General features: G+C 37.6%; 1 protein-coding gene across 1 annotated transcript in view; it reads right to left on the minus strand.

Moving 5' to 3' along the window:
- Positions 1-23,796, minus strand: part of LOC122240515 (NKG2-A/NKG2-B type II integral membrane protein-like) — a 28,032-nt gene extending 4,236 nt beyond the window's left edge. The window contains 6 exon segments of the mRNA XM_042993679.1: positions 19,863-20,014; positions 20,549-20,602; positions 21,091-21,168; positions 21,558-21,752; positions 23,093-23,171; positions 23,632-23,796. Of these exon segments, the coding sequence (XP_042849613.1) occupies positions 19,863-20,014; positions 20,549-20,602; positions 21,091-21,168; positions 21,558-21,752; positions 23,093-23,171; positions 23,632-23,796 (723 nt within the window).
- Positions 23,797-24,925: the final 1,129 nt, after the last annotated feature.

The following is a 24,925-nucleotide window of genomic DNA, read 5'->3' on the forward strand; positions in this document are numbered from 1 at the left end:
GTAACATATGAACTTTATTATATGGAGGGAAATTCCTTCTCTGCACACTCTGGGAAGTTTTTTCTATAAATGGATATTTAATTCTGTCAAGTGCTTTCTCTGCATCTCTTGAGACGACCACATGATTTTGATGTTTCAGTCAATTAATGTTGTGTGTCAAGTTGATGGATTTGCAGGTCTTGAAGCATCCTTGCATAAGTGGAATAAACCCATGTAATCATGGTGTTTGAACCTTTTCTTGTATTGTGAAATTCAGTTTGTTAATATTTGAGTGAGGATTGTTGAATGTTGATTAGGGATATTGGCGTATACTGTGGGGTGTGTGTGTGTGTGTGTGTTTGGTATCCTTGTTTGGTTTTGATTTTGGGGTAACTCTGTCTATATGGAATGAATTTGGTAACTTTCCATTGTCTCTGCACTGAGTGTGGAACCTGCTTGAGATCCTCTTTCTCTCTCTCTCCTGTTCCTCTCCCTTTTCAAATGCTCTCTCTCCCCAAGATAAAAATAAATAATTAAATAATATAAAACTAATGTTTTCTTGTTGTTCTGCTTGCATGATTTCTACTACCTGTCTTCCAGCTAGTTGATCCTTCTGCATCACCTAATCTGTTACTGATTCATTCTAATGTCATTTTAAATTTCCATCGTTGTACTCTTCAGGTCTGATTGTTTGTTTGTTTGTTTTTAATTTACCATTTCTTTCTTGAAGTTCTCACTGTGTTCATCTACCCTTCTCTTGGGTTTGGTGAGCATGTTGATGACCATTACTTTGAACTGGTTATCAGGTAGATGGCTTTTCTCCATGTTATGTCCATCTTTTTCTGAGATTTTATCTTTTCTTTCATTTGGAACATATTTCTCTATCTCCACATTTTGTTTGACTGCTTCTTTCTATATATAGGTAGGATTCATACAAAGCATTAATCAATGATGCCAAATAATGTAAAATTCACTATGTCTTCTAAAGTTGGAGGTACTTATATCTATTATTCCTGCATTTATTCACATTTATGTTTAAATTAAATAATTTATATTATCCTTTGTTACACAGAAAACATGGGTTCCCATTTTTGGCTTTTAACTTTAATGAAATCTATGCCTAGCACACCACTCAAAATGACTCAAAATAATATGGGTACTTAGAATTTACTTTTTATGATATCAAGTATCTAACTATTTCTAATAATGGCAAACCAGGTGACTTAGGAACGACGGATGAATTAGAAATGAACAAAAAGTGAAAATATCTTTGGAATATGATGGCAAAGTGAATTAGTTTTCAAGGACTCTTTTTAAAATAACTTCATTTATTTTGAGGGTGAGAGAGGGAGAGAGAGAAAAGAGGGAGAGGCAGAGAGAGGGAGAGACAGAATCCCAAGCAGGCTCCATGCTGTCAGTGCAGAGCCTGATGTGAGGCTCAGTGTCGTGAACCAGGAGATAATGAACTGAGCAAAATCAGGAGTCAGACACTAAACCGACTCAGCCACCCAGGCGCCCCCATAGATTTACCTCCAACTTTACACCCATTAATTACCAGAAAACAAAATTTTAATATTAGTAAATTTGGGACAAGAGAATCTGGATACACAGCTCCGTCCTCTCTGCATTCTGGGAGCCAAAATAACAAGCCCAATATGTACAACACCTATGCATATTCTGACAAGGTAGACACAGAGAAAATTACCAATTTGATCTTGATATCCCTGACTTCTGTGTGATTCTTTCTACTCTCAATTTATTCTTAATGATCATCTCCCTAATAATGTTCCATATTTATATATCTCCAGTGGTGTTGGTGGATCCCCTAACCCAAGCTCATAAATAATTTCCATGGCTTCTTATGGGTATAAGTAATAATTTTTGCACTGTTTTATGTATGTATTAGAAATGTAAAAAATACTTTGGGAGAAAACTGGGAGGTGTTCTACATCAGAATGTATTCAGCAGCATCTCTTATATTTCTCCATTCTTTATGGTAACAGATGTATATGTGTGGATGGGATACTTCAACAATGGAAGGGAAAGGACATTTCAATCCCTTCTTCACTTTGGACCCTGTAAGATCCCCAAATCTACTAATCAAACAGGCTATCGTGTCACAGCTTGAAAATCCCCTTCAAATTCTTCAAATCCAAAAGAGACAGTCTTTACATATGTCCAAATAACAGACTTTGTGAGGAGACTGGGGTTCTTGGCCAATAAGGGAAAGAACAGTAATTGCGACTTGATTTAAAAATATGAAACACATATATGGAAGAAATTACTCTAGTGTCCATACGTGATGTGTCTTGAATTTCTAACCTTTTTGAATGCAGATTTCTTTGGTGTATATGGTCAAAATGGTTGTCAGATTACATTTCTGATATCCTGCTATTTCACTGGGTGGAAGGAAGAAGACAGAACATCAGTTTTATTGGAAAATGGCCTTTACTGAATATTGGGAAAAGCAAAGTACAAAGAAATCACAGACAGGAAGAACTTAATGTTCTTAGGCTTTATTTCAAGGATCAATAGGCATCATATTGTTTATTTTTATTTATTCCTACATAAGTTGTTACAATTAAGATCATCATATCACAGGTGATGGCACAAAAGCATCAAGCTCTTAAGCCAAAACGACTGAGATCTAGTGAACACTCATGGGCCAAGTGGAACTGTTCAAATACTCTTCAAGTGACTATGAATAAGATACTATTTCTTATATTCCCTCTTATATTTGAATTAGGGTAGAAATATCTCTGAATCATTATCAAATTACTCAAGTTTGTCTTGAATTCTGGCAACAACTAAACATTTGACTGACACTGATTTCTGTACACTTTAATTTTTTGTTTCCTCTATTACTGAACATATTTTTTTTTGCCTCAAAGTATTTTTTAGCACGGTTGTAAAGACTGACAGAGGTGTGTGCATAAAAACATTAAAAAAATAAATCTTTTCCAAAATATCTGAATCCTTATGAGGAAAACAACATGTAAGACACTGGTTATTATCCAATTAGAAACCAATGTCTACCTCGAAATGAGTGTAACCTTTGATAGTGTGGCACCCAGAGAGATTCAGAGAGTGCACTTTGGTTCCATTCTCGGAGGAAGTGGGCCGATCTGAATGGCTCTTACACAGAAACCCTGTGGTTGTTCTATGATAATCCTGGGGGTCCGTTCATTTAGTACTCTCAGCTACAAATCCACCCTCTGTGCCCTGTTCTCAGATAACAGTGGAAGATCCTATCCATTTTCTCTCTTGTCATCTCACAGGAAGTTGACCCTTGTCAGTAAAAGACAATGGAGAGACAGTGCAGCTGAAAGGGCTCTTCTTCCTGGCTTCATGGTGTTTTCTCTCCTTTGGCCGCCATGGCTTGGTTGCCAGTGGCAGTCCTGCAGGAAGTCACGTGTATTCGTCCTCCAGCAAGTTCTTGTAGGCAATCTGTCAGTTTCCTGTCTTCTGGTCTTGTCTCCTGATGCTCTGACAGGGAGGTGTTCCTGTGTGCCAGTCACAGCCTGAGATCCTTCTTCACCAAGTTCAGCCCGTGGAGTGTGGAGGTGCTCTGTCCCAGGCCATTTCAGTGAGCCTGTCAGCCATGAAGCTTTGTGTAGCCACATCATCTTCAATTACATCTGAATCCCATCTTCAGAGAGTAGACCTGGCTTCAATGATCTGTCCTTTAATTCTAGGATATTCTTTGTAATTTTCTTTAACCAATATCCTTTCCTCTTTGTAAGCTTTCCCTTGTAAGTAGATAATTGTTTACTTCAAGTGTCCCTTGTTTCTGTCTCCTGACTCATTTATGGCTGATAAACTTGTCACCCTGGGTGGTTCATTCCTTTTTTGAGGTCCTTTAAGGGCTAGGACAAATTAATTAACTTGGAAATACAAATGGAATTATTCATTTTGTTGAGAATTTTTACAGTAATATTATGATTTGTATATATATATATGTATATATATACATATATGTAATTAATTTTACTAAATAACAAAAGCTTAAGAAATAAATAATATATACCTGAGTATATATTTTTTAGTTTAATATAATTAAATTTGAAAAACAGTTCTATAACACAAAGAATGAAGCCTCAGTTACACTTTGGACTTTGGGTGATATATATGCATTGATGCGGATTCATCCTTGATAACAAATGAAACATTCTAGGGAGTGAGGGTGATAATGGAAGGGGCCATGCACGTGTGCAGACAGGGGCAATAGAGGGTTCTCTGGAACTTCCTTTTAGTTTTGTTGTGAATCTAAAATTACACTAAAAAATATTATCTTCAAAATGTGCAACGAAAACAATTGTATGGTTGTTGAAGTAATGAGTGATGGATTCCTTATCAATGGTAAATAGCATTATCCCGAAATGAGGTAACTAAAATGCCTGGTGCTTACACACATATGGTCTTATTACTGAGCACGGTGAAAAATAAATTTTTTTTAGACGAAAATCGATATATGGACAATTCTTGTCAATCTCTGAAGATACTGACAACCTGAAATACAGAGCATTATATCTCATTAATCTTACCATAAGATTACTTATATCTCTTACTATGTACCACAGTATTTTGAGGAATGAACCATCCATTTTGACTCATACTTATATATCTCCATCTCAAGATTTCCCATACCATTTTTCTCTGGAAAACCTTCAACTACTGTGTTTATCCGATTGTTCACACATTGTTGTTTTTGTTTCTAAGAACAATTCTTGTGAAGCATAACATCAAAAGTTTTCAAGGGACTTACACTTCGGAAGAAAACGTTAAGGCTTTTGGCTGCACAGATGAACTATGATGGCTTCTATTGGAGCCTCTAATCCATGTTGTAGCAGAGAGTAAATTCAATAAAAACTATGAGAAAACAAATTTTACCGGAAGTCAAATACACGCTCTTATACTCATTTGAAGTCTGTAATAACAAATAAAAGTTCATCCTTTCTTCCTTTATAGAAACTTTCAAATTATAATATAATGTTATGCCCTGGACACGAAACTATAAAATTATCTTAGTAGGATTAAGTGAAGAGGACAAACTGACCGTGAAAACAATTTCAGAGTTTAGAAAATGGACCAAAGGTTAGTAAGTTATGAAATATGTACAGTGGAGATTCAAGTCAGAAGCACATTTGTCACCTTCTCGCCTAGGATGCTCCCGTGTCTCCCCACCTGCCCACCCCTGGCTCAGTGATAAGAAGACTGAAGCTGTTACAATTGGGAGAAACTGCAAAGAGCAAGTGTGCTGGCGCCACAGGGGGAGACCTGATCAGCACTGGGGATGGGGACGGGTACCCATTGAATTTCAGCTCCAAGTGCTGATTTCACTCGGAAATGATGAAGAAAACCCATACTTGTCCTGGTCAGAGGTTGTGGTGAATGTGGCAAGCACTGTGACCCCCATAAATATAATGGAAAGACAGTGGATGTGAGAATATAACGGAAGAGTTGACATTAGCTCTCCAACACTCTTAGCTTATGGAAAAAATAGACACACATGGAGAGGAGACCAAGAGGAACCCAGGAGAAAGTAAGAGCACAAGGAGACTTGGGAACTGAGAGTAAAGGTCTGAACAGTCCCCTCCCGCATTCACACACAGGCACTGAGGTCACACTGCAGAACGTGGAAGCTGTACTGACCTGCAGTGTTTGAACACATCCTTTCTTAAAAACAAAACAAAAACAAAAAAACTAGTAATTAACATCAAGGATTCAAAGTCACAAGGTCATAAAAGAAAGCAGTAAGAACATGGAAAAGTTGAAGAAAACTATCAGCAAACAGACTTTAGTGGAGAAGATGCTGCCATAAAGTTTTTACAACAAAACAATATACTAAATCTAGGAAAAATGAAACAATGCATATTTACTACACTACTTTTAAAAATGTCTACATAAAAAGTTAAGAAATGTGAAGAGAAATTGGAAAATGTCTTCCAATGAAGGGAAAGCATAGGTCAATAGAAACTTCTAATGGGGTGATTGTTGCACATATTAGAAAAAGCATTGAAAAGTCCTATTTATAAAGATATGTAAGCTCTACAGAAAACTTAGTTGAAATAAATACATGAACATGTGATGTCAGTAATTTAGCAAGTAGGAAAAATCAATAGAGAAATAAAAGTATATGAAGAAACTACAGAGAATATGAGTGAACAAATATATATCTGAAATGGAAAATTCACTAAATTTTCTAGGCAGAAAATTTGGGATGCGGTAGAAAAGAACTGATGAATTTGGAGGTGTAAAAAAATTTATTTATACCTTAAGATGAGACAGAAAAAAGAGAAGAATTTACAGAATTCAGAGACTTTCAAAACAGTGTCAGGAAAGCCAGCATAGGTCTAAGTAGAATATGAGAAGAACAACATAGGCAGAAAAAAAAAAAAGGACAACAATCTTAAGGCATGACGAATAAACAGCTTACTAATATCATTTAAAATATTTATAGACACCAGAGACTTAAGGAACTGCTAACAGAATGAGCACATACAAATCCACGTCTCATGACATCATAATGAAATGACCAAAGAACACTGGCAAATACAGACAAAGAAATACTCTTGAGGGAACAGAGTGGATTGTGAAGTGACTTAGTGTGAAAATCAGGGATGGGTGACATGTCTTCCACCTCCATTAGCCTTACCCCACATTATCTAGGACAGAATCCGTATCCCTTCCCTGCACACTAGTTCCGACTGGAACGGGACACAAGCAGCAAGATGAAGGGACAGAAAGACACAGACCCTAACTCCCCCATGGAAACTTTACCTTAAAAATATCCAGACACAAACCCACATATAATCGGTCTAATCAGGTTTGATAAGGATGCCAGAACAATTCAATAGGGAAACAATGGATCTTTTCTGAAGGGTGTTTGGAAACTGTCTTCCCACATGCAGAAGAATGAAGTTGGATGTTTACATTTACACCGTATGCTAAAATTAACTTGAAATGAACTAAACACATAAATGGAAGATGTAAAACTATAAAGTTCCTCAAAGAGAAAAAAGGGGGGGGGGGATAATAACCAGCATTGTAATTGGGAATGATTTCTTGGCTAGGCCACCAAAACCACAGAACACAAAGGAAAGGTCCATTGTAGACAACTGGGCAATATCAACCTGAAACATTCTTAGCATTAAAAGGCATGATCAGCAATGAAAATACAGAGTGGAGAAAAACACTTGCAAATCATATCTAAAACAAGGGAATCATATTAAAATATACAAGGAATCTACAAGTCACCTTCTCGCCTAGGATGCTCTCGTGTCTCCCCACCTGCCCACCCCTGGCTCAGCAAACACCAAAAATCACAACGAAAAAGTGGGCGAAGAAATGAAATACACAAACTTGCAAGGAATATATACAAATAGTGAAAAATCATATGAAAAGATGCTCAATATCGCTAATGAGCAGAGAAATGCAAATCAAATTCAATATGAGTTATCACCTTATACTCATTATGATGGATGCAACACACACACACACACACACACACACAGAAATGTGTCCGGGCGCCTGGTGGCTCAGTTGGTTAACATCTGAATCTTGGTTTTGGTTCAGGTCATGATGTCACAGTTTGTGGGTTTAGCCCCGCATCGGGTTTTGTGTTGATGGCGTAGATCTGGTTTCAGATGCTCTCTCTCTCCCTCCTTCGACACCTCCCCTGCTTGCTCTCTCTCTCTCTCTCTCTCTCTCTCTCAAAATAAGTAAATAAACATTTCTTAAAAATGTGTCAGTGAGGAGGTCGAAAAGGAGGAGACCCACACATGGTTGTTGGGAATGTAAATCAGTCAGCCGTTATGAAGACATGTATGGAGTTTCCTCAAGAATTAAAGATACAATTACCACATCATAATCAGGAATCCCACATGTAGGAAACTATCTAAAAGAATTGAAATAAAGATCTCAAAGATTATATATATATATATATATATATATATATATATATATATACCAATGCTCACTGCAGCAATATTCATAAAAGCCACGTGATAGAAGCAGCACAAATGTCCACTGATGGATGAATGGAAAAGAAAGCATAATATACACATAACACTGTAATATTGTTCAGCTGTAAAAAGGAAGGAAATCCTATCACCTGCTACAATATGGATGAAGCTCGGGGAGATTATGCTAAATGAAATAAGCCAGTCATACATATGAAATAAAAAATAAAACTCTATGATTCCACTTATATGAAGTATCCAAAGTAGTAAAAGTGATAGACAGAGCAAGTAGAATAGTGATTGTTCAGGGTTGAGGGGAAAGAGGAAAATGGGAATTATTGTTCAGTGCGTTGAGTTCCCGTTTTACAAGATGAAATTTCTAGATATCTTTTGGGCAACAATGTGATAGTTAACACTCCTAACATGTGTGCTTACGTTGGTTAAGATGCATGATCTAGCGAAATGCAATGTAAGTAGTGAGACTGTATGATTCCCACTATATGACCATCTGGAAAAAACAAAATTATGGAGACAGTAAATAGAACAGTGGTTGACAGGGTTTAGGGGGGAAAAGCATGGATAGGTGAAGGACAGAGGATTTTGAAGGACGGGAAACTATTCTGTATAACTCCATACGTGTCCTTATATATTTTTGCAAACTTTAAAACGCACAACATCAAGAGTACCTGAAAGTAAACTATGGATCTTGGGTGATAAAGAGGTGTCAGTACAGGTTTATCAGTTGTAGCAAGTGAACCACCCACTGAGGGATTTTGAAAATGAGAGAGTCCATGAACTGCTTGTGCATTGACACACAGACAGTAGGGGAATGCAGAAAACCTCTGTGCTATGTGTGAGTTTTGCTATGAAACTAAAACTCTTCTAACAAAGTAGTCTATTTTTTTAACATGGGTAATGTGGTAAATGTTGTTTTGTTGTGTTTTGTTTTCTTTGCAACAGCTTAAGAATAACATGAAAGGCAAACCAACAAAAATAGGTGATCATAGCAAGAGAAAGAGAAAAACAACTCAGTATATTTAGGAAAATAACAATATGATTAATAGATAAGTTTCACCAGGAAAATACTAAAAATAACAAAACAACAACAACAACAACAACAAAGGCAACTCCCCACACAAACACATAAAAACCCAAAACAAAAGAAAACAAAGCAAAAAGACCTGTCAAACAAGAATTATAATTCAGCAAAGCTGTCTTTCAGGAAGAAAAGATGCATAAAGACCCCACATCAAACACAAAACTTAACAATTTTTCTTAGTACACCTGCCTTTCAGAAATGTTCTTCAAGCTAAAAGTAACTGATAGATGGTAATGCATACCCACAAGAAGGAATAGAGAAACGATAGATGTGTCAGTAAATTTCAAAACCTGTGTATTTTTCTCTCTAAATTATGTTGAGAAAGAAGATTATCAAGGCCATTATTATAACACTGTATAGTCGGATGTATACCATATGCCTTATATATTTTAGCAGTTACTAATATTTGTGTTGCAAAGTCACCACGAATGCTTCATTTCAGGTCTCTAATGTGAAATCATGAATGCAGAGAAGGTACAGTTATGAATAGCTGGTGTTGGGCAACCAGTGCTAGCTGGCCTCATTACAACATGGGTAGAAGGATGGATCTTCCGTTCTCTCTGAAAGCAGATTGTTCCTATGAAAGCTTTCCGAAGCTGAAATGGTGTAAAGTGAAAAAGCAAATAACATTGATTTACATGGTAAAATGATTGAGCATTTCCTGATACAGAAAGCAACCACCCCCCCAAAACCCATAACACATATAACCTCCTTAGGCTTTTCTGACACCTCAAGACATGCCTTGTGAGTGAATACAAAAGATAAATTGAGATGAAGCACAGTCACTCAAAAATACAGTTCCAACCTATGCTTGATACTGATATACAGATTATATAGTTTCTGAGAAATGAACTTGACAGGACGAATCTTGCTGCTTGGGGTGTGAGCTGACACTAAACAGTAAAACTAGCCCTGAACACAATTTTCACTTTTCGCCTTTTGTCCTAAACGCAAAAATCCCCTTCAGATTTCTGTTGTTCAGCAAAAACTGGTATTGGTGTAGGGCTTTCAGAGAAGCAAAGTGAGATAATCCAAATTTTTGGAAAGTTGAGGCATACCTATAATAGGTGGTGGAAAGGAGCTTGTTAGTGCTAATTTAATATATTTTATCAGAAATTAGTCAGGATTCATGGGGCGTAGATGACAATCAGTTAACTGTATATGTGTAAAGAGTGCCATGAGCAAGATGGAGACTAGGAGGTCATAATGCTCATCTGCCCACAAAATCAGTCAGAACAGTAACTAAACAACTCCAAACTAAAAATGGCTCAGGGAAAGCTCTAGACAAGAAAGAAACACCAACAATCTGGTGCCGATCAAAAATCCAGGATGGTCCCATGGAAAGAAAAGGAAGCATTTGGCCTGCATGACCCAACCCTGCAGCTGAGAGCCACTTGGCACCTGGAGGAATCCCCTCATGGAGAGTCACCTCATGGAAAGAAGGGGAGCAGGAGAACACACTAAGCTTCAACTATGGGGATGTCTGCAGCTTTTGCAACAGAAGGGGCCCGTCAATTCTAATCCCAGTTGTTGGAACAGCCCAGATTGTGCCCTCTACACATCCTCCCAGAGGCTGGAGGTGTTGCTATGATGAGACCTGCCTTCAAGGGCTCCAATTCTGCTCTTAGGGATTGGTGGCCATAGCACATCATGTATACAAGACTAGAACTGCGTCTGATTTTTGCCCTCTCTTGGTCCCAGGTTAGGGCATTGTGTCACATTACTGGGGCTGTTTCCTGAGACCTGACCCCAGATCCTAAGATGTGCCTTAACTGCCACTACGGGTGCAGATATTTGCTGCCTTGAGCCCCACTCACCATGTTCCATTTAATGACCCTGTGTATTCATTGCAAAGGATGCTCTTGCTATTTGGAACTCCAAAACCTCCCAGGCTTAGACTCTGAACTGCCATGGCTAACACCTGAAGACTTTTCTCCACCTATGGTAGCTCAAGGCGCTGACCCTTCATTGGTAGGCCAGGTCACCACTGCCTTGAGTCTCTTCTCTCCGGTCCAACTGTAGGGTTCTGAATCCTCATTGCTGCTGCTATACTGCTACATCCCCAGACACACTTTCAGCGTCCACTGAAAGCCTTAGCTGTCATTGGAGACCAAGAATCTAGAGGTCTGTGTCCAGATCCCTGGGTCCTGACACATGGCTCACAAGCCACCACTGGATCGTGCTACTGCCACTTGGGAAAGAGTGGAAACTTGGACTCCCCGTCCCCAGCGTATGCTACTACCACACACTGCCCATGGCCCCAGTCACCAATGAACCTTGTCATCCAGGGCCTCTGTACTTGCTACAATCCTCTGCTAGCCAGAGTCGCAATGGTGAGCCCCTGATACACAGGTACAGTGCGTGGAATATCTACACATGTCTCCAAATGAGACCCCAGCGCCACAGCTACAACAAATGAACCTATGCACCAAAAGCCAGTTGCTTTGGTAGTTCCATCTGTGCCGATCTTGGGCAACAGATCCAATACTGTTATGAAGGCTCTGCCGTCAGCTTGCCATACCAGACCCCAAAAAGGATCATCTCACAAGATCTTCTTCCTGTAGAAAGCAGGAGACAATGGGATGACATTCTGAAAGTGGTCAAAGGGAAAAAAAAAATATCAACCAAGAATGCCTTACTCAGCAAAGCTGTCATTCAGAAATGAAGAAGAGATAAAGACTTTCCCGGCATCCTAGAGGATGGTGTATCAAAGTTTCAACTTTCGCCACAGATGGCAGTCAGGGGAAAGCAGCAGCATGACTCCAGTGGTGGTTTTTAAAGCCATGTGTCAGAAGAAATTAGATGTGCCCTACAGAAATGCTAAAAGGAATTATTCAATTGAAACAAAAAGACAAAAATTGGTAACATTAAAATATATAATAAATAGAATATCACTGTTATAGGCAAAAGGAAAAAGACCCTTGACTTTGGTGCAGGTAATGATTTCAGGGATAAGTCAGAAAAATCACAGCAAAAGAAACTAAAAAAGAAAAGAGGAACTGCATTAAACTAGAGAACTTCTGCCCAGCAAAGGAAAGAATCAAATAGTTGAGAGACATGGAGAGAAGAGAAGAAAATATCTGTAAACCAATATCAGATAAATGACTAATATCCAATATATATAAAGAACTCATACAACAGAATAAAACAAAGAGAGAAATCCAATGTAAAAAAATGGGTTAATTGCCTCAGTATACATTTTTTGAAGACATACAAATGGCCAATAAGTACATGAAAGTTGTTCAATATCAAGAATCATGGAAATGCAATCCTTTGGGATTCCAATTCCTCCAGTCTTTTGGAGGAAATGTAAATTGGTTCTGCCCCAGTGGAAAATAGTACGTCACTCTTACATATGTGTTTACAGGAAGTGATCAATGGGGCACCTGTGTGGCTCACTCGTTTGAGTGTTCAACTTCAGCTCAGGTCATGATCTCCTTGTTCATATGGATGAGCCCCACATCAGGCTCTGTGCTGAAAGCTCAGAGCCTATAGCTTCCTTTAGATTCTGTGTCTTCCTCTCTCTCTGCCCCTCCAGACCTCAAAAATATTAAACATTAAAATTATTTTCAAAATAAACAAAGTAACTGATCAGCATCTCAAAGGTATAGCTGCACACCCATGCTCATTGCAACATTATTTGCAATAGCCAAGAAATGGAAGGAGCCTGAGTATCTGGCAACCGGCATAAAGTCAAAGAGTGTGATATATATACACGTACAAACACACAGACACACACATACACTCACAGTGAAATATTATCTAACCTGGTGAAAGAAGGATATCTTGCCATTTGTAACAAATGGATGGACCTTGAAGGCATTATGGTAAGGGACGAAAATCACACAGAAATAGACAAATATTGCATTTTCTTTCACATGAAATCTGATAGACTGAACTGGTAAAAACAAAGATTAGAATGCGTTTATCAGGGACTGTGGGTTGGGGGTTTGTGAAGATGTTTAAGAATACAAATTTACGGGACTCCTGGGTGGTTTAGTCAGTTAAGCATCTGACTTCGATTCAGGTCATGATCTCATGGCTTCTGAGTTTGAGCCCCACGTCAGGTTCTGTGCTGACAGCTTAGAGCCTAGAGCCTGCTTCAGATTCTGTGTCTCCCTGTCTCTCTGAACTTCCACCGCTCCTGTCTGTCTCTCTCCCTCTTTCTCAAAAAAGAAATAAACATTGAATTTTTTTTAAAAAGAATACAAATTTATATACAATAGATAATTTTTGGAGGTGTAATGTACAACATATGATTACAGACATTGCTGTTATAAACTTCAAAGTTGCTAAGACTAATTCTTAGCTTCTCTCAACACATACAAAAAATGATAAATATGTGACATGAAAAGGTGTTATCTAACATGGCCATAGTAATCATATGCCAATACATCAATTTATCAAATGAACAGATTGTCAGCATTACATGTATGCAATGTGAGATGCCAATATCATCTCCACAAAAACAAACAAAAGATAGATTTGTAATACCTACAACTATTGCTAAGGAAATAACTTAAGAATATACTAAAGACAACAGTAGAGGAAATAAAATGGAACACTAGTGTAGCATATGTTCAATACAAAAGCTATGATGTTAAGTGGAAGAGGAAAGCAAGACATAAGCATAGAATAAATAGCAAATGGGATACCTAAATCCAAATATCCCAGGAATTATACTCATGTGAATTAAATAAATATTCCAATTATAAGATAGAAAGTGTCATCCTGAATAAAAGACTAATACCCACCTATACGCTGTCTGTAACAGACACACTGTAGATTCAAAGACACAGATAGGTGAAAATAAAGGGATAACAAAAAGTAGACCCTGCTAACAGTAAGCAAAGATGTGAGCAGAAATGGCTGTTCTAATATCAAAGCAGCTGTTAAAACAAGAAATATTAATAGAAAGTACAAGAAACATTTCCAAATGTTAAGCCTGTCAATATAAGAGGAAGATCAAACAATTATAAACATACATTATTTACCTAAGAACAGAACCCTTAAACACAGGACATAGAAACTGACAGAATTAGAAGGGTAAATAAACAATTCAATGAGTATAGCTGAAGACTGAACTCTCTTCCTTCAGTAAGTAAGATCAGCTTGTCACAAAAGCAGGAGAACTATGGAAGACTGTCAAAATAGTGGAACCAGCTTCACATAACTGGCATATATAGAAAGTGTTCTAGGTCATCCATAGGGATCAAAAAGTTTAAGGATGGAAGCATGGAAATATTCAAAGTATTTCCTCTAAAGACAAGGAAACAAATGAGAAGAAACAATGGAAACAAATCTGGGAAATTTCCTAACATGTGGGAAGTGAGAGACTTCTGAAACATTTACAGTTCAAAGATGAAATCTTGGAAAGTTATCTTGTCCTGGATGAGAGAAATCACCTTGTACTGGATGATAATAAACTGAGAATACATCAAAGCTTTTAGGATGAAGCTAAATTAGTGTTTACAGACAATGGGTACCTTTGTCAATCACACACAAAGGAAGAATGTTATCAATGCACGATCTCAATTGCTTCCCTCTCAAGCAGCAATAAGAGAGGAGCCAGGTAAGGTTACAGAAGGAAGAAATGACACACATACATTTAGCTAAAAGCTGATTGTGACGGATGTATAGTAGAATAACTCAAAGCAGCCCCAAATGACCAACACCCAAATATCCAAGAGCATCCGCAATAGAATGGGCGAATGCAACCTAGGACAATCGGACAACAGAACAGCAAAGAGATGTGGACCACTGACAACTTCATGCAGCTACATATGGATGAACCACACAAGTCTGGCTTCGCCTGAAAATGCTAAAAACAAAATATGCATACTCTCTGATTCCATTTCTATAAAGTGTTTTTAAAAGACAGACAAGAAATTGATAGGGGCATTTCGCAGTGTTGGTAATATTCATTTTCTCATTCCATGCAGTGGTGACACTGAAAACTCGGCCATCTGTTGGCACGTGTACCATGTGACCCATCTGTATGTGCCTTGTACCACAGTAAAAGTATGAGAGGATGATATATGAAGAAATGCGAAAATATTTAAAACAAGATGGAACATTGGGAAAAAATCCTACCAAATACAATCCTACCAAATCCTACCAAATACAATCCCACCTATACAAAGAACTAGAAAAAAAAATATCAAAAGTGTCTTAAAATTTCTAATGCAAGGCGCGACTGGGTGGCTCAGTCGGTTAAGCGTCCGACTTCGGCTCAGGTCGCGATCTCGTGGTGCATGAGTTCGAGCCCCACGTCGGGTTCTGTGCTGACAGCTCAGAGCCTGGAGCCTGTTTAGGATTCTGTGTCTCCCTCTCTCTCTGCCCCTCCCCCGTTCATGCTCTGTCTCTCTCTGTCTCAATAATAAATAAACGTTAAAAAAATTAAAAAAGATAAAATTTCTAATACAAATTTGTCTGTAATTCAGAAATCTTTTCACACTCAGTTAGAGAGTATTTAGATGTTTATGAATAAAGAAAAATGTAATGCCAGTTTAAAAAGCAAAAATAAATCATTGTAGGGTCAGAAAAGGAGGCTAATGAAATATGTGTCATATACATTTTGATGGGAATACTAAAAAAAGAAGGAAATTACATATCAGGACAATGATCAGTAGATTCATTGAAGTAGTGCCATTTGTATTTACATTTGAAATGCCATAAAGAATCTTCATTTATCACATTAGCAAAGAAGATCAATTGATGTGATTTCCATGATACAGAAGGTAAATGATAAAACTAATATTTCTTTTTATTTTTAAAAAACCTTTATAAAGGGGTGACTGGGAGGTTCATTGGTTGATTGTCCAACTCTTGATTTGGCCTCAGGTCATGATGTCAGGGTTTGTGAGTTTGAGCTCCACATTGGGTTCTGCACTGACAGAGCAGAACCTGCTGGGAAGTTATTCTGTCTCCATCTCTCTCTCTCTCTCTCTCTCTCTCTCTCTCTCTCTCTCTGTGACCTTCTCCCATGCACTTTCTCTCTCACACAAAATAAATAAATAAAAAATAAACATTAAATAAAACCTTTAGAAAGATAGAAATGAATAGGAAACATCCATGCAACAATCCTGAATAGGTAGCATAACTCTGAAAATGAACTTGAATAAATTCACCATTTAAAAAAGGACAATTTTGTGGGCACCTGGGTAGATCAGTCATTTATGCCTCTGACTCTTGATTACTGTTCATGGAACCTGAGATGGAGCCCCAGGTCAGGCTCTGTGCTGACACCATGGACCCTGCTTGGGATTCTCTGCCTCTCTCTCTCTGCCCCTCCCTCTGCTGGCATTCTCACTCTCTCAAAATGAATTAATAAACATTTAAACAACAAAGATGATCTTTCAAGTACAAAACAGACATAAAAATACATAAGGACATTAATTAAACAGATGAGAAAGGCAACATTTTTACCCACACAATACAAAATGCACAATTCCACCAAAATGCAAAGTCATTCAGTGGAGAAAGTAGAGTCTTTTCAACAAATGTTCTGGAACCATGGACTATCAAATATGATTAATGATTATATACTTTATACTACATTAAAGTGCTCAAAATTGATCACACATAAAAACGTTCAAATGTTTTATAAAAAATGCATGACCTACAGTTGGTGAGAGATTTTTTAGACAGAATGTCAAAAGCATAATCCATAAAAGAAGAATTGATGAAATGTAGTTCATCAAGATAATATCTACTCTTTGAAGAGGTAAGAAAGTCATAAACTTGTGAAGAAACATTTACAAAGCAAACATCTAATAAAAGACTTGCCGCCAGGGTACATAAAGAATGCTCAAAATACAATGAAAAAAGGTAAAATTATTAGCAAAAATTTTCCTTAGATACTTCACCAAATACCATGTATAGATGGCAAGTGAGTACAGGAAACGATGCTGAACACTACTAACTTTAGGAGCATTCAAAATAAAACCACCACAGACAAGATTCCTGTTTGGAAAGAAAGAGTGCGTAGACTTTTCCCTATTCCTCCCACCAATGCAGCAACTGTCCCTGGGCATTATACATAAGATGACACAAGATTCAGAAAGGTAATGAGAAAGCTGACAGATCCAAGCCCTGGAGACCCAAGGAATGACATGGAGGTGAGTTCACTGGAATTGCCCTTTACCTCACATAGACTGGTGTCAGAGAGCCTAGCAAACCACAGACACCAACAGGTACACACTCAAGTCTCCACAATGTTTTTTCTCTCCAGGCAAAATAACACAAAAATGGCTGCTAGGAAGACAGAAAAGTTGTAGACACTAACTGCATGATTCTAAAAACAAAACAAAACAAACACAAACACAAAAACAAAACATTGTTTTTTGATAAAAAAAAAAAAAAACCCATTGAGTATCCACCAAAAAAATCAACAGGCATGCAGGGGAAATCAAGACATTCTTCGATGAAGAAAATTGAGAAAATGTATCACCACCAGACCCACTCTGAAAGAACTCTTAAAGAGAAGAAAAGGCAAAAGAAGGCATCTTGAATCATCAGGAAGAAAGAGAGAACAAAAGAAAGAATAAAACTCTCATAGGTATAATGGACTTTCCTTCACTGTGTTCTCTAAATTGGTTGATATTTGAAGCAAAACTATCAGTTGGAGAAAAATTATAAATTCCATGTGATTCTCAAAGTAAGTAGAGAAATATGAGGACACAGTATAATTGGGACACGGTAAGGGGCCATAAAGGCAAGTAAGTCTCTACATTTTACTCCAACTGCTGTGGGTGGTGACAGACTGTATAGACAGTGACCTGTGAATATGTAATTATATGAAGATATATAATATCCATATTTTGTATATAAAGGAGATTAGAGCATATGTGTACATATAGAACTTCATGTATATAAAGTTATTTATGAAGATGAGACCTACTTTGCTATAAATGATGTTCCGTCACAGAGGTAATGATGTAGAAAACTATAACCTTCACTTTTATCTCACAGCATCAGAAATATAGCATCACAAAAAATAAATTCTAACTGGATCATAAACATAATTAAAAGTTTAAAGATAAAGAAATAAAGAAACAGGTGAGTCCAGGAAAATAATATAGGAAATAATACTCATGAACTATCAGTAACTTCTGAAATAGGTCCATAGTAATGATTGTAACACACCAAGTGCTAAGTAGGACTATGGTAACATTAAAATTCTGATCATCCCAGAGGGAGAGAAAGGGAAATAAAGAAGGAGGTGGGGAAAAAAAGAAAGATTGACCAGACAAAGAAACTATGTGGCTTAAGGTATTATGCTGAGTGAAATAGTCAGAGAAGGACAGATATCATATGTTTCCACTCATACTTGGATGTTGAGAAACTTAAGAGAAGACCAAGGTGGAAGGGAAGGGGGAAAAAATAGTTACAAACAGAGAGGGAGGGAGGCAACCCACAAGAGACACTTAAATCCAGAGAACAAACTAGGGGTGGGTAGCGGGGTGGGAGGGAGAGGAAAATGGGTGATGGGCATGGAGGAAGGCACTTGCTGGGATGAGCACTGGGGGGTTGTATGTAAGCAATCAATCGCGGGAATCTACCCCCCCAAACCAAGGGCACACTGTACACACTGTATGTTAGCAAACTTGACAATAAATTATATTAAAAAATAAATAAATACAATTCTGATCATTAAAAGACTCCATAAAGAGTGTGAAAAGGCATGTCACAAATATTTTCATCTTAAAAGCTCGAGAAAGAGCTCGTATCTAAAATATGACAAAGGCTTCTAAGAGGTGAAAAAAGGCACCATCCTGGAGAAATGGGCAAAAGACACAGCCCAGTACTTCTCTTTCTCACAAAAGAGAATAGCCTTAAGATTTACAACCCAGAAAAATGGTACTGTGTATAACCATTAGAACTTATTAATTAATTTTACTGAGACTACTGAGCTTTGGATCGAAAGACTAGTTGGTACAATGGATATGTACACAATACAATAAAACATGGAGGGAAAATTTAATATTGAAATTTCCACATGTCGATGACTGTGAATTTCAGACTAACACTTACACGGAAGTGTATTACAATTATTCATAAATACAATTATGTGATATTTATACGTTATCGTTTTATTATGAAAACCATAACACTTATATTACATAAATATGCTCTGTAATATGTAGTTATATATAATAAAGGATTATAAATATGATATGTGGAGGAAGATATAGAAAAGACTTTTCATAACACAATTATTCTAATACCCACAAATGTAAAAGGAACTAGATTTCTGAGAATGGTTTTTAAACTGTCATATTCATATAAGAGAGTAGTGATATTTCACAATCTATAGACAAATGTGTTGATATAGATGGATTACAAATACCATCTGACAGAGAAAGGAGACACACGTAAAAATGCACACTGAATGATTCCATTGATATAAAGCCCCCAAATAAGCAGAAGTATTTCATAAAATGAAAATGGGCAGGCCTGATAAAGGCTCTAAACTTCTGTCCCATGATGTGATTGTTATTTGCGTGATTCTATATGTTTTGTAATCAATGTGCACAAATGCCTAGTTTCCTTGATGTGTTGTAAAATTAAATGTGAAGTTTATTTCAGGAAAAAGAGCATTTCTAGAGACACAGGTTTCTATGAAAAGTAAGAACTGGAAGTTATCAAATGCACATTCAAGGTATAAGAATATAAATAATGTGTCATAGAGTCAACATGTGCAGTATTAAAGACTTTAAAATAAATAAACTACAAAAACATATGTAACTACGGATGAACCCTACAGGCATAATATTCACTCACAAGCTTTTAATAGAATCTGGAAACATCTAAAATCTTACCTTGTCCTCTTCATCATCATAGTAGAGCAGGTTAGAGTTGTTAGAGGCACAGGATGTCAAACTCTCATTCCATGATTTTCTCTCAGTGCTAATGTAATAGCAATTGTTGGAATACGTAAACCACTCTTTCAGACAATGACAACAGAGACATGCTGGAAAGAGATTACGAGGTATTATCCAAAAAACTTTGAATATTACAAAATGAAAATTTACATACTGTATATGGATACACATATGTGTACATAACATATTCATAGACCCTCACAAGCTGGTAAAATTAAAGGAAAGCACACACACACACACACAAACACACACACTCAGAGAAGAGTCAGACTTTCATCCCCTAATTTATGTGCCCATATAAAGCAACCACTGAAATGTCCACCTCTACATGTCCTGAGAATCACTGAACACAACCATCTTTATGGAATGATTTATCTTTTATCATGTTATAGGAGGAGAAAATGTGAGGCAATTGTTAACAACAGGTACGGTGATTTTAAATGAGCATTTCTTCATATTGTTGCCCAAGAAGTAATAGTCTCCTAGAATCATTATTTCTGAAAGTTCATTCAGTGATTTTCTAATTCACTTTTTCCAAAAGAATCTGTTATCATCTTGCCTACTTGGAGATAGAGCTAAAATAGACAGTAGACTAATAACAGAATTTTCAAGGGATGTTGTACCTTTCTGGATCTTTGTTTCCAGGGACGTTTTGTTCTGCTCTGGTCCTTCAGTAGCTTGAACATTAAAGTAATCTTCAAGGAACATAACATTAAATTAAGTGATCACAATAAGTTGAGTTTCTGAGTTTGAAATTTGGTATATTATTTAGAATTAGAAAACGCTGCAATAAAATTGATTTTACCAGTAAAATTTTAATAAAGTAATGAACATGAGGGGGAAAATAATTCAAAAGCTCAATGAACCCAACTTCACCATCTCTTACAGTATTTGGTTTAACCAATCTCAAGAATTCATTTGTATCTATCAATAAGGTCTCTCATATAACTTGCCTTTGAGTTATACAAATTCTGAAAAGTGTTTAATACTCCCTTAAACATTATGTGTTGTTTCTATTTTAGATAAATTCAGAATAACTACTCCACACTTAGAGCATGCATGCATTAAAATGAGATAATAAAATTCCATATGTTATATAATATTTCAAGGAACTGATGACATTAAAGTGACAAATTCCCTAGTAGTCATTCAAACACTGACTTACAGGGAATAACGTTTATTTTTACCACAGTGGACATCAAGACAAGGCAGATGATTCCCAGAATCTCAGCAATGTACCTCCCTGGACACAAGAGAAATGAAAACACTGACAAAAGATGCACGGAAATGATCATTTAGGAAATTTACAAACAAGAGAAGCAACAACCTGCAGGGAATCAAATGTAAACCCTTGGACCCCAAACCCACATCTACAATTGTAATCTTCTCTTAGAATATACCATTGCATTGGCAGTCAACATACTACTCCATGACAGGTTGGCAAACACTACGGATTGTAACACCGGAACAAAGTGAGTCCCCAGACTTCGAGGACACTACCATATTCCAACTTCCAGTTCCGATCCTCACAAATGAAAACTACGTGAGATCATTTCCTACTCTTTCCCTACACCTGTGCACCCCAACTTCACATCCCGAAACAGATATACCTGTCTGCATTAAATGTTTTACCTTTGCAGTGGTAGTTCTTGTCAGTCCCTTGAAGCTCCTGAGAAGCAACTTGAAGATTGAATTCCGTATGGGCCATTTCCTGCTCAGTTATTGAAATGGATCTATTAGTGCTCTTAGGTTTCACTCACCGTCTTTGTGACTCCTTAACCTGACTGAGTTCTGCCCAGGTTAGTCTTGGGTTGTTTGTCTCTGCAGCTGAGTAGTGTCAGGCACACTGCTGAATGGACCTGCCCTGAAGGTCTTGATCAAGAGTGTATGTCATGTGCTGACGACATTGCTAGTACAGTGACACTGAGTGGGGTGCAGGGTGAGGGATACTGCTCATTTGAAGTGCAACAATGCAAAATCTAGCTCCACTTCCCTTAGAGCTTAAATAAGTATTTCGTGACAGAATAACTGGCTTTTACAGTGACACAATATATGACACTATAGTAATGGTTGGGAAAGAGTAAACAATACATAAGTGAAGAAGAAAATAATTCAAGAATAATACTGACCTCATTAATGTAAGGTCAGATTCCAGGGACACCTTGAAACACTATTAGAATAGCCAGATTAAAATTAAAGGCTGTATTAGAGAAATACTGTTGCACCATTTTTTGTGATGATTGAAAATCCATTATTGCTTAAAAATAGAGTGCTGTAAGACTAAGAAATACTAGTTTTAGCACATAGAGGAATTTCTGTAATAAGTGACTTTTCTTTGGGGACTTATATTTCTTTACTAAAGAGTAATATAATGCTATCAAGTGATATTTTATGTTGAAAATTGTGAAGTTCTGAGATTTGTTGAATTTTAAAAGGACTATTTTATATGTTGCAAAACATTATGTGACACACTAAACTTATCCAAAGCATGAACAATGGTGAAAAAAAAACAAACAACAACAACAACAAAACCCATAGTTTTAAAAGCACTTATTTAACATCGAAAATGGCAATTGATTTCATGGCAAAAATATGAAAGTATAAAATGATAAATAAAAGTGTAAATCATTTATGGAAGAACACACTTGGTGCAAGTTTCTGGAAAGATCTATGATTTCAAAGGCAGTGAGAGTAGCTTTAGTTCTAGAGGAATGGTACCAAATCACATAAATGAAATTTCATACTTCAGTCAATGAGGTCTGCAGTCCATGAACTCTGTAATTACTCCTGGCTCTCAAACTTACAAGCATCACCTTCTAAAAGTTACTTCATGGGTGGGAGGAGTTAAGGTGTTGGAATGGCATGGAGACGCTAATTTTGTCTCCTCCCTGTAAGGCAGCTAGAGAAGCACCAGACCATTTGGAACACCTAGGAAATTGATCTGAGGAGTGTAGCAACAACCTGCAAAACCTGAGGCATAGATGTTGGCGGTTATGCAGGGCGAGAGGTGAACTGAGGGGAGAAAAGATGAAGAGAGTAGGGAGCCATTTTCATGCAGAGAAGACAGAGAGAAAGAAAGGGGGAGAATGTGGTGCATTGGGATCCTGCAAGAAAAGCACTCCTTCCTGAAAGCAGCTGGAAAAAAGAGACAGAAAGAGTGAAAATACTCGTAGGGGACTGAAGAAGTAATCTGTCCTCCAAAACCACTGACAGGGGGAAAGGAGAGGTATCAGTACTGCCAGGTTTCTATAAACAGTAGAGCAGAGTCTGTTGATTCAGAGCACAGAGGTTGGTGGTGCTCTGGTGAGGAAGTGGGGCGAATCCCCAGGAGCAGGCAGTGCTGTCTGAACCGTCTATGTGCTGTAGAGAGAGAAGCTGTTCCCTGCTTGGAGTGCAATTGGTAGTGGCCATGTAGCTTCACAGGGGGCAAGGGTCCCAGAGAAGAGCTACATTTGCTAGTACTGGGACAAAGATGCCAGAGTGCAACAATAATCTGGAGCTAGCTGTGTGTTATGATTTCCCATTATCTTTGAACCTCTGACACTGTGCAATCACATGAACATTTTCTGAGGCAAGACGGCACCTGGCCGTTGCTCATCAACACCCTCCCCCAGAGAGTCAGTGCAGATTGAAGCAAGGGGTCTCTGAAACATGGGGTTCTGAAACACAACACTGTCTGAGATAAAACTCTGGAGAGAGGTTTCACCTGGAAGGTGGACAGTTTAGACATGGACAGGGTAGAGGTGTAGAGTGGGCAGAGGTCTGCAGCCAAGGAGGGGTGCTTGCTAGTGGGGCAGTGAGAGCGCAAGTCCCTGTGCCAAAGACTAGGACACTGGGTGAAGCCATTTCCACCTCTCCCACGCATGCACATGGGTGACACACTGATCCACCACGGTACCTATGCACTGCCACCTAGTGGGGAATGGAGCCATTACACCAAGCCCTGCCCAACTGTGCCCTCCAAGCACACCCCCCAGAAGACCAGCACAAGTCACTCCACCTGCTTAGTGCATGAAATAGAGGAGGCTTCATCATTTCATTGATGTCACTTCATTCGGGTTTCATTCTGTTTGCTGGTTCACTTATTTGCTCATTTACGTTGCTTTTGTTATACCTTAAATTATTCCCCCCCTTAATTTTCTTTATTTTCTTGGATACAGAAAAAAATGGTTTTATTTTTAACTTGTTTTTTTTATTTTTTAAGTTCCTATTTCAGATCATTTTTGTATTTTATTTTATTCTACTTTATTATATATATTTTTAATTTCTAAAATTTTTTCTTAGTTTTTCTCCTTTCCTTTCCTTTTCCTCTCTATTCTACCGAGATTTTTTTCAATATGCAGATCAAAACACTCCTAGGATCTAGCTTCTTTTATTTGATTTTTTGATTTCTTTTCAAATTTTAATTTTTTATTTTCTTAATTTTTTTCTTCCTTCAAAACGACAAAACAAAGGACTTAACCCCAAAAGAGAGAACAGGAAGATATCACAGCCACAGACTTAGTCAACACACACAAAAGTAAGATGGCTGAACTAGAATTAATAACCACGATAATGTGAATACCAGCTGGGGTTGAAAAAGCATAGAAGGCACCTGACAATCCCTTTCTGCAGAGATAGAAATAAAATCTCCTCAGGCTGATAATAAAAATGCTACAACCAAGATTCAAAATGAATGCATGCCATGACGGCAAGGCTGCATATGGCAGTGAAGTGAATCAGTGACATAGAAGATAAAATTATGGAGAATAATGAAGCAGAAAAAAGAGAGAACAAAGGCAAAGAGCAGGATACGAGACTTGGAGAGCTCAGTGACTTAGTAGAAAGGAAAAACATCCAAAACAGAGGTGTTTCAAAAGATGAAGAGAGAGTGAAAGGGGCAGAAAGTTTAGATGAGCAAAATACCAAAACATTTTCCTAATCTGGGAAGGACACAGATGTCAAAATCCAGGAAGCACGGAGACCTCCCATTAGATTCTACAAAAACTGACCATCACCAA

This window comes from Panthera tigris, chromosome B4, assembly GCF_018350195.1.
Source record: "Panthera tigris isolate Pti1 chromosome B4, P.tigris_Pti1_mat1.1, whole genome shotgun sequence".
In the NCBI taxonomy this organism is placed as follows: domain Eukaryota; kingdom Metazoa; phylum Chordata; class Mammalia; order Carnivora; family Felidae; genus Panthera; species Panthera tigris.